Raw genomic sequence first — 11,626 nt, 5'->3', positions numbered from 1 at the left:
GGATAACGTGTGTCATTAAGGCGCTTAGTAAAGCGCTTATCTGGAAAAGCTCGGTGTTTCTGGACTGTATCTCTGAAGTTGGAGTGATCAAGAAATGCACTCCGTGCTCGTTTAGGAAACCTAAAATGGAATTTCTCCTGCTGAGAAGCTGACTCCTCAATCTGAGGAGTTGGAGGAGAAAGATCTAACACCTGATTGATGGACGCTATAAGGTCATTTACTATGGCGTCCCCTTCAGGTGTATCAAGGTTGAGAGCGGCGTCAGAATCAGAGCCCTGATCTGCCACCTCCGCTTCATCTTCCAGAGATTCCTCATGCTGAGACCCTGAACACTGTGATGAAGTCGAGGGAAGCTCCCGGCGAGCCCGCTTAGCTGGCCTGGGACTGCGGTCCGTGTCATAGTCCTCACCGTGGGAGCTATGAGTCGCCCCAGGAGCACTTTGCTGCTCCAACCTAGGGGGACCTGGGGACAATGATTCAACAGTGCCCGGGATCTGTGTTACTAGTCTGGACTGCAAAGCCTCTAGAATCTTAGCAGACCATCTATCCATGGACTCAGAAAGTTTGTCAGCAAATACTGCAAACTCTGTCCCTGTCACCTGGACGGTGGCAGCCGATTGTTCCACTTGGGCCGAGGGTCCCACCAGTGGCAAAGGCTCCGGCTGAGTGAGTGTCACAGGGGCCGAGCATTGCGCACAATGAGGATAGGAGGAACCTGCAGGTAGCATAGCCGCACATGAGGTACAGGTTGCAAAGTAAACCTGTGCCCTGGCACCCTTGCTTTTTTCGGACGACATGCTGTTGTCTCCTTTTAGAGCAATCAGAGAGGGTATATAGCCAAGGCAACTGTGCGGCCGTACAGAGTAAATGTATACAAAGTATGGATATAAATATACACTTCTGCACCCAGGGGAGCAAGCACCTAGTAACAGGTGCTGCTTACCGACCGCCCTCAGCGTTTGTGTGACCACCAGATTCCCTGCCTGGGCTCCCAGCGCTGTTGGAGCTCGTCTCTGAAGATCCCCAGCGTCAGCCGTGCTGCTAGTAATGGCTGCTAGCGTTCTGTGAGGAAGAGGGAGCCGTGGGCGTGCACTAAAAAGTGCGGGAATCTGGTGCCCCACTGTGCACAGTGAGGGGGGAGGAGGATACAAAGTATGCTCCTGCCCTCAGCGCTGACGTTCCGTGCAGCGTCCCGCCCTTACTCCTGACTGGCAGGCCAGGGGGCGGGAATATGCGGCACTAGGCCACAAAAGCCGGGGACTCGAGTTATAAGCGCGGCCGGCAAACAAGCGCGGCCAGCGCGGTAGTCCCGGCGCACCAACACACCCAGCAGCTGCTGCAGCGTGTATCAAACAGGCGCTCTATGCGCCGTCCCCAAGGGGACACAGAGTACCTCAGAGTAGCAGGGCCATGTCCCTGACGATACCCGGGCTCCTGTCCAGCAGATTCCCTCAGGGGCTGCGGAGGGAGCGCGGTCCCAGTGCCTGGAGACCGTTTAGGATCCCACTTCACCCAGAGCCCTGTAAGGGATGGGGAAGGAAAACGGCATGTGGCTCCTGCCTGTGTACCCGCAATGGGTTCCTCAACCTTAACAGCACCGCCGACTCAGAGTGGGGTGAGAAGGGAGCATGCCGGGAGCCCTGTAATGGGCCCTCTTTTCTTCCATCCGATATAGTCAGCAGCTGCTGCCGACTAACTTGTGGAGCTTGCGTGCATGTGTGCCTCCTTCAACACAAAGCATAAAAACTGATGGGCCCGTGATGCACGGGAGGGTGTATAGCAGAGGGGAGGGGTTACACTTTTTAAAGTGTAATACTTTGTGTGGCCTCCGGAGGCAGAAGCTATACACCCAATTGTCTGGGTCTCCCAATGGAGCGACAAAGAAAGGCTTTTTTCTGTCCACTCTTCCATAAAGGCCGGCTCTATGGAGTGTACAGCTTATTTTGGTTGTATGGATACAATAGGTCCTCCAGTCTCTGCTTAGGAACTCTGCAGCTCCCTCAGGGTTACCTTTGGTCTCTGTGCTGAATCTCTGATTAATGTCTTCCTTGCCCAGGCTGAGAGTTTTGGCGGGTGGCCTCTCTTAGCAGGTTTCATGTGGTACCACGTTCTTTCCATTTGATAATGAATTTGATAGTGCTGCGGGGGATCATCAGAGATTGGGATATTTTTTTTAGAACCCAACTCTGACTTGTACGACTTGACTTGTCTCGTATTTCTCAACAACTTTGTGCCTGACTTGTTTGGTGAGCTCCTTGGGTCTTCGTGCTGTCGTTTGGTGAGCTCCTTGGGTCTTCGTGCTGTCGTTTGGTGAGCTCCTTGGGTCTTCGTGCTGTCGTTTGGTGAGCTCCTTGGGTCTTCGTGCTGTCGTTTGGTGAGCTCCTTGGGTCTTCGTGCTGTCGTTTGGTGAGCTCCTTGGGCCTTTGTGCTGTCGTTTGGTGAGCTCCTTGGGTCTTCGTGCTGTCGTTTGGTGAGCTCCTTGGTCTTCGTGGTGTTTGGTTAGTGGTGCCTCTTGCTTAATGGTATATTTTTTATACCTGGTGGCCATTGGATGCGTCTTCCAGATAAAGGGTACAGAGGTGATACTGGTGTAGCTACATTACCAATGTAGGTGTGGACCAAGGAAGACTGGGCTGTTCACGGCAATTGTACAACTATGTTGTGCATTGAAACACATTACTCTTCCAATGAGCTTGTAATCTGATATAAAACAAACAAATCCATAACTTTTTGTAAAAATTATTTATTGGAAAAAGCACAAAAATATATGAAACTCTGTAAACAACAGGTGTCGGTCAGAACACCCCCAAATACCCTCTTCTGCCTCGCTTTGTCACTAGTACATGTTGTCCCCTCTACTGAAGAGGTCTTTTAATAAAGAATTTTTATTTTGCTACTCCAAAAACACCGCAAGAGAAAAGCATAATAAAAAAGTTATGAATAGACAAACGTTGTAAAACATTCTTTGGCCTTCAGAGGGTCACTGTTGTCTGACCACGACAACCCATTTCCAAATGCATTAGGACGTCAGATGAAGCTTGCAAATGGCCTCCCTCCCCATGGGACAGAGCTGCCAACATGTCACATGCAATACTGCACTTTTCCTTTAGGGGGCACTATAGGAGGAATACACGGCTGGGTGCAGCTTTTCTTTGAGGTGTCGAACGTAATGTACAAATATCAACAATCAATTTTATAGTCACTTATGTATATAAAAATTCAGAAACCAAAATGGGAACGAATCCCATACAGGGAAGGAGGAAAACTTTATTTTTCCTATGTTCTGATTTGTTCCAGATTTCCTACTTTCTCTGTTGGGATCATTTCCATTTTATATTTGGCAAGACAATAGGATGGGATTAAACCACAAAAAACAAAAACACACATGGCCAAGTAAAAGAAGCAGTAAAGTGGTGTATGGAGGGGAGGGGGGGGGGGATAAATGAAAAACCGGCATCAGGCTCCATGCCTGAACTGAAGTACCAGACGTGTTTAAGAGCGGAACTATTTGTTTCCCTTTTATACAAACCATTATCAACATATCAATCCTCAAAGTATTACACGTTATGTGCTGCTGATAAGGGGCTGCTGTGAATTCTTCCTGAAAGGATAGCAAATAGGAAACCATCGTGGCTAATGTAAAAAAAAAACAAACATTATGAATAGTTTTGTTTTTATTTAATGAACTTCATGATGGAGTGGCGGGGGTAGAGAAAAAAAAAAAAATTGCTGAAAAATGTAACCTGCTAGTAAGTAGTCACTGAGCAGAAAGTTCCTAACATTTGTCTCGCTATTTTCTTTAGCCGAGGAGGGCACTTTAAGACATGCATGAATGTGATTACTACAGAAGCCGAATGGAAAACATTTCTTAAAACAGAAGTTAAACAAAATTAAAAGTTTTAAAAAAAAGTTTAGTCAAAATGGTGAAGATCTCAGGATTGACCATAAAACTGCTATATATCTATCCAGGGAAAAAGGTTATGGGCGAGGACTGCAAATCATTCCTCTAAGGCTGGGTTCACAGAGGAGGCACAGCAGCCTCACGACGGCCAACATGCACCTATTCAGAAGCCGCTTCCCTAAAGGACTCATTGAGATGCCTTTTTTTTGGGGGGGGGGGAATTACAAGCTTTACCATTGCTTCTCACAGATAGCACTCGTACCCATAATAGTGAATGGGGAGATTCACATGTCCGTGATTTTTCGTAGGCTGCTTGGAGACAAGTCCACTATTGGTCCAAGTGTAATATTGGCAATATGATTGTGTGGGTCGGGGGGGGGGGGGGGGGTTGGGGAAATTGGATAGTGCTTGGATGCCATCCATGTGCAGTCCAATTTTTACAGACTGACATCAGAGAGGGTGGGGAAACTTTTGTTTTCCCTCTTCTCATGGATGAGAAAAGCTGATGAAATTAGGACCAAACTCTGATAAAACTAACTAATAGAACTCAGTTTTCCTGATACATAAAATTTGTTTTTTTAGGCCTTTTTTTTCCATGCACATTCAGCTTTGTCGTGTTCTGATAGGAGCTCTGAATATACAGATAAAGACTCGCACACCACCGTGGAAATCCGATAAAAAGAAAAAAGGTATTGTACCGGGATCAATGTTGTTCAATGAGGAAGTGCTGATCAATACATCCCCCCCCCCCATACCAATTGGGCATGCAAAAAAAACAGCAGCATTTGACTCGGAGCTTCGCCCATTCAAGAAGTCAATGTGTGTTGAAAAATTATATCGGATGCCACAGTATTGCGTATTATTTTGTAGGCTGGGGTCACACAACAGTATAAGAGCCACAATCTCCGTAAGACCATCACAGAGCTGACTGATGGATTCTCATTTACCTCAGTCTGCAGCCAGCAATAGATCGTGCACACAGAGGATACAGAAGGCAAACCGTGCAAATTGTTTATGGAACAACCAAATTACAAAAATAGAAGGACTTTGGTATTCCGCATAAAATGTTTCTAATAGCCTTCATCAGGAGAGGACAGGAACAATGGGTTAATATTATGCTGCCACCTGGAGGCAGACAACTAGAATACTTCTTCGGAAAAAAATATCATTACTCCTCACCAGGATACACCTGGGCAGCTGACACCCCCCTCACCCTCCAAAAAAACCAAAAAAAAAAAACCAACCCAAAACAAAAGCTACAAGAAACATTTTACAGTAAGTACCAAAAATCTTTTTCTTGGTTTCTTCATTGGGGACACAGGAACCATGGGGCATCCTGAAGTTGTCCCTTGGGGGTAAAACGAATACCAGTACTGTAGAAAGAAGATTTGCAATCCCTCAGGTTACTACCAGATCAAATGCCGGTTGGTAGGACTTACATCCCTAGACTCAAAAGTAAGAGCTCCACAACAATGTAGAAAGACTACTAAAGTAGTGCCCCATGGGCTACAAGAACAGACGTCTGGAGGCGCAAGACCCAGGAGGGTTCTACTCTACTCTACCAGAAGGCAATGGTAGCCTCTGTGGCGTCTGACCTCTGCCAGAGCATACCGGGATGACACACAAGGCAGCCGATTGTCTACAACCAGAGGTGTGAGAGGCCGAGCTGCACAGCTCCGACTAAGTCAGATTCTGTAAGAACCTCTTAGGGAGATGAGAGGTGAAGTACTTAAAGTAGGGGTGTCGAACTCAAAGCCACCGGGCAAAATCCGGTCTGCTACATCTGTGCACTGCAAGGTCAAGACACAGAAGGATTTCAATTTCCCGCTGGCGTCATCCTAGCCGCAGGCAGCACTTGTGCAAATTGATATCATGGTGGACTTCATGAAAACGGCATCGGTGGTACTGAGCAATATGTGCATGCGCAGCTGCCAGCACCATTCTCTTGAAGACTGCCAAGAGATCAATCTGCGCAAGCGCTGCCCGCTACTAGGACGCCGCCAATGCAAGATTTAAATAAGGATTAAAAAAAAAAAAAAAAAAGACCCAGCGGCAACGGAGGGGTCGGAGCAGCGTTGAAGACCCTTCCACCAGTCCCAGATAGAAGAAAACCTCAAAACACAGATTAAAGAAAATATACAAAAATGGATTTTCTTCACCTCAGTTATCACTTTAAATCAGAATGATAGTAAAATGCTGCTGACTGCTTCTGTTTAAAAAGCAGCGTGGCGGTGAGCACTGAAACCAAAATCCACCCCTTGTGCTGGTGCGACCTCAACCTACATACCGGCTGCATTTTACATTGACACTAGCAGCACTTAAGAGGGGCTGCGCCAGCAAAAGGGAGCAGGTGCCATCTTGAAATCTGAGCGGACGCAGCCAGTGAATAGTAGAGGGGACAAAACCCACACATGAAGCGAGTGCCATCTTTGAAATTGAAGGGGCAGTCAGCAGGTACTTAACTAGGGGAGTATCATAAGCACAGGGAGCAGGTTCCATCTTTGAAACTTTAAAAATCGGAGCGAAAGAGGTTCCATCTTTGATTTAGAGCGGATGCAGCCACTACTTAGGAAGCAGTCTATGCTATCTTGGAGTCTGAGGTCCGGGACAGCGCCCTTAGCCCTACAACCCGGAGACAGCGCCCTTAGCCCTACTAAGCAGAGAGCACTCTTAGACCTACTACCTAAGAAAAGTGCTCTTAGATCCACTTAGATCCACTACCCAGGGACAGTTCTCATAGTCCCATTACCCAGGGACAGCTCTTGTACAGCCCTAAAACCCAGGGACAACTCTCGTACAGTACTACTACACAGAGACAGCTCTTGTATGGCACTACTACCAAGGGACAGCTGTTTTATAGCCTTTCTTCCCAGGGACTGCTGTCATATACCCCTACTACCCAGAGATTGCTCTCTGTGATACACTTTATTGATCCCGAGGGAAATTGCAGTATCATATCGCCCCTGGTCAGATTGTGCATTGCAGTCCATGCTTGTATCGCGTTACATGGAAATCTGCATGAGCCCTTACAATTACAAGCGGCCTTTTGAAGGCAACAATGGGGATGTGGCCCCTTGTGAAAAGGAGTTGGACACCCCTGACCTAAAGGAAGGAAAGCAATCTCATTAAGATGACAGGCATTGAATCATGCTAATGTAAAAGAAGGGAGCCGAATGACAGAAGGAGAGACTACACTCCATAGAAGAGATCACTAGAAAGGGGTGGAAAGGAGTAAAGGAGTAAACAAAATCACCCTGCCGAAAAGTCGAACTGGTGAGATATCTCCGATCCCTGACCTGTCATCTACTGTGGAAAAAAAAAAAAATCTAGTGGAGGAGATAGTCTCCAAAGAAACCTATCAGAGATGTAAAATATCCAAATGCCCTGGTGGTCTACACAATATAACAGAGGTGGATTGTTTGAATGACCTGAATTAACATTTGAATAAGATGGACCTGGTCAGTGCTTTTCTAACCCAGCTATGAAGGGCCGAGATATCAGAGGTATGACCGAAAGTATTGAACTACTGTAGCCACTTCAAAGGACTTCAATAGCCATTCAATGCCTCTAAAAGTGGCACCCTACTCCAGGACTATGCCAACCACAAGGGCAGAATTTTGGGGACAGCCATCCCCCAAAACATGACGCTCACGTAAAGGAAAGTCGTATTGTCAAGAGAGTACGGGTTTACCCAACTGCATGGCTCAGGATGCATCAATCCAGGTTTATCTGATCAATGGTCTAAGATAGCACAAACCAAGGACTCCTACTGGTTGAAGAACCCTATAAGAGTGTGATCCGCAATGTAAAAAACCTAGCTGATGGAGGCAATCATCCCATTCCTCTAGAATTAAGCTGGACCAGGCCTACCTAACCCACTTGAGGTATGAGATAACCTAAGAGATCTCTTCCAGAGAAAAAGTTCCTGGCTGGAAACTAAAGTCTTGCAGTTTCGCCAAAATGAAAGGTCTCCGTAAATAGGTTTGCCTCACCTAGGACCTAGTCAGAGACCTGTTATTCACCAGAAATATCCCCTACCAAGGGGGTCTAAGTAAGGTGGACAGTCTCACCTAACTTGAGGTCAGAGTACCCACTGATCCGCATGTGTATCTCAGTCTGGATCGTGGTCCAAGTGCCCACTTGGATTGCATGGGTGATCAGCTCTATGAAAGGTCTTGCTTATTGTTGCACTAACCTGCTGAAGGGGGGTAGGGGAGGTGGGGGGGGGGGGGGGGGACACAAAAAAACCCAAAACACATCTGCCTCAGAATAGCACTAAGCCAAACTGAATAGCAAGGTGTGTGCTGCCTAGGTGTAGCCTGGTGGGAAAAGACGTTTTTTTTTTCCCTTCCCCAAAGATTTGGGTCAGCCCCCAATAAAGACAAATTAGTTTTTAGCCCCAATCACAAACATTTAAATAAAAATTTGACCATAAAAAGGTGGACATTCCTTTTAATAATGCGCAAGTAATTAGCAATTAATTTCCATTGTTGCACTGGAAAGCCGCTGTGCATTGAGGAGGCGGCTTCTCAGCAGACGCGGGTTGCACGTATGCAAATTGCTAAATTTAACAACCCCATCCTTAGAATAAAAGAGCAGTAACTAATTAGGACCTGGAGGTGATAGTTATGGAGAAATTGATTCATATCAAGATTTACTGCACGATTATTATACCTTATACATAGTAAAGGCATGATTCTGCATTCTTGTTAAATACTCGTCACTGGGATCAGTAAGGTGAAAAGAGAACCAGTCATCAGGGTTATGCATCAGGTATGGGAATAATGGCGCTGTTATACTCAGGTTATGCATTCTGTGAACAAATCCGCAGCCTGTTTTTTCATAGATATACATATTAATCTCCGTGCATTGAGGTGGGACTGTGGGTAGGGTCTTCTGCTCTGCTAAGGGTCCTCCGCTGCCTCTGAGGTCTTTATGCTCTTCCTTATTTAAATTTCGCGTTGGTGCCGTCCTAGCCACAGGAGGCACTTTAACATATTGATCTCGTGCTGGGCTTCAATTAAATGGCACCAGTAGCGGGGTATGCAAAGGTCGAGATCTCAGCTCAACTGAAGTCTAAATCTGCGCATGCGCCGCAGCGATTTCCCTGAAGCCTGTCAATGTGCGCAAGCGCCGCACCCGGCTAGGACAGTACAATGCGAAATTTAAATAAGGAAGAGGATAAAGACACCCAAGGAAGAGGAGGGGCCGTAGCAGAGATAAATACCCTACCCACAGTCCCGCCCCAATGAACAGAGCCCAAAAAACACCCAGGGTGTGGATTTCTTCCCTGAATGTATGTATTACATCAGTACAATAGCACCATTATGAGCATAACCCTGATGGCAGGTCCTCTTTAATTACAATTGTATCACTCTTTCACTTTAAATGTACAGATGGGTGCAACTCTACATCCGACTATGTGGTCATGAAGGCCTCCCCTTCTCCACTATGGCAACAATCAAGTCACTAGAAGTCAGTGACATAAGGCACAAGAATCCCAGGCTTTCTGGGCATGAGGTACGCACAATATTTATATCATGATCAGATCACTATGGGATGTACGGCAGGACTACCCATCATTCAAGTACTTGGTGATGCAAGCCAAGCAGCTGGGTGAGGACACTTGAGATCTACCTACTGATGTGACCACATCCACGATCACCACTCATTCTCCGACCATAGCTAAAGATCTCCAGTACAGCTCAGCTGCTGGTTTTCCCGACTTACGCTGGGTAGGAGGCCATTTCATTTCCACATATAAACTATATAAATAACATTAATTAACCCAGAGCGGAGGTGATCCCATTTTGTTAAAAAGCACCGGTTCCCTCAGAGATAGCAAAGTTCCCCACATGGATGTTCCACCTATTCCCCCAATGGGAAAAGAAGGGTAGTCATCTGGACAGACCAGGCTTCGGTCTCCCAAAGAGGTCCACTTGCCCAGTCGGCCTCATCCTCAGTACTCAAGCAAATCCCTAAACAAAGAGCCCAGGCGTTGAATGGGTGGTTCCTCGTATGTCGTGGATATTCTGAAGGTCATAGCTCATCCCGGGCAGCGCTGTCAAAAGGTGATCGTAGGGAAGGGGTATTCAGAGCTTCACTACGTAGCTTCTCCTGTTGTTGGGTCTTTCTGGATTTTGCCCGATCCCAGTCGGTTATTTGTGTCACATTGTCCCACAACACAGAGGTCTCTGTATCACTTATGTAGCCCTCATCCCCGGTGTAATGTGTGGGGTAAATCAGCAGCGGCTCCACAGAGAAGGCGCGGAGGTTACGTGATGGGAACTGAGAGGAGTAGTCCTCGCTGAAACAAGAAAATAGGAATCAAAATTTCAGTCATAATGGCCCTCATAGGCACGAATCACATTGAACAACAAGCAGTGACAGATCTGTGGTAGGACGGACCTCGTATACCCAAATAATGGGGTCTGTTGTGCTGTTTCTTGGTGAACTGCACTGAATAAAATATGATGGAATATGACAGGCAGCAGAAACCAGCATCATGGAGAAACTCCATGCTGACTACTTCCACTTGTCAATCAATCTGAACCTGGTGAGAAGCCAGACCATGACTTTCTTCTCTTCCCAACAAGTTTTTGCCAAGTTTTTGTCACCAGGTTTTTGTACCCCATCTGAAAGCAGCATCATGTAGGGGCAGAGACCTTAATTCCGGTGATGTATCACTTACTGGGCTGCATATTGTAGTTTTGATAAAATCACTGATTGACAACTTTGAGTACACTGTGCATAGGCAAAAAGCTGCTAATGAGTGACTGATATAGAATAGGTTTAGTTTAGGGTAATTTGCATGGTTTACAATAACCAACCAGAACTCTATCCACAAATCTCATGTTCGTGCACTCTGTTTAGTATTTCATGCTACCTGAGCTGGTTTCTGACCCGATATAATCCTGCTAATGGACCAGGCCTATATTTAACGAGGAACTAGTGGCAGAATACTGGAATGGCTGGGCCAAGTAAAGAGAGAGTGTCGGGGTTGTGAGCAAATTGGGTATCTCGCTGGAGGTTGCGCGGACCCGCTCTGCCTCCCTTCCAGTTTTCGCGTGCATAGGGGTCGTCAATGTAATACTGCGCCAAGCTGATCTTACATACCCCTTGGGGGCACAGAATGTTGGCAAAAGGGACTAGGTCGTATCATGTGGCTCCAACGTATTAGAGACATCAGGGTTAAGCTATGAGGTGCGATGTCATCACAGATTGATGGACAGCGACTGGAGGTCTTTGTGACCAAACCGGCTATTCGTGACAACCATCCATATCAATGTCCACACATATATTCACCTGCCACTATACAAAGCAAGGGAGGATGTAAGTGTTGATGTGATCATTTGAATCCTCCCAAGATATGATGACACTGAACCTGTCTGTAGTACGGAGGACATGTGATCAGATTATAACATCAAGTGATGAAACCTGCAGAACAGGTGAGAGTATAGCGGTATATGGGAAGGGATCCCTACAGCGGTGGAGAATACGGTGCACTTACATGGGGTGCTTGTCATACATAACCGGCAGGAACTCATCCACTGGAAGCATCTTTCCTAGAGGTCCAGCATCAAGAAGCTTCTTCGCCCCCCGCAGTGAGATGAGGTAGCCCAACGTCCAGTAGGAGTAGTCAGAGACAACCAGATTTCGGACCCCAGGGACAGGTTCCTCGGGCTCATCCACCTGCATCCGTTTTCTACCTATATAACTACAAAA

At 46.6% G+C, this 11,626-nt stretch overlaps 1 protein-coding gene across 1 annotated transcript in view; it reads right to left on the bottom strand.

The window, feature by feature from the left end:
* Positions 1–2,727: 2,727 nt before the first annotated feature.
* The window catches only part of COLGALT1 (collagen beta(1-O)galactosyltransferase 1), a 99,588-nt gene continuing 90,689 nt past the window's right edge, over positions 2,728–11,626 (bottom strand). Inside the window, exons 11-12 of the mRNA XM_075346307.1 lie at positions 11,412–11,618; positions 2,728–10,208 (exon numbers count right to left, since the gene is read on the bottom strand). Of these exons, the coding sequence (XP_075202422.1) occupies positions 9,941–10,208; positions 11,412–11,618 (475 nt within the window). The 3' untranslated portion in view covers positions 2,728–9,940. The remainder of the gene's footprint in view (positions 10,209–11,411; positions 11,619–11,626) is intronic.

This window comes from Anomaloglossus baeobatrachus, chromosome 4 (genome assembly GCF_048569485.1).
Source record: "Anomaloglossus baeobatrachus isolate aAnoBae1 chromosome 4, aAnoBae1.hap1, whole genome shotgun sequence".
NCBI lineage: Eukaryota > Metazoa > Chordata > Amphibia > Anura > Aromobatidae > Anomaloglossus > Anomaloglossus baeobatrachus.
The sequence above is the reverse complement of the archived record's forward strand: the minus strand, read 5'-3'. Positions and strand labels throughout refer to the sequence as shown.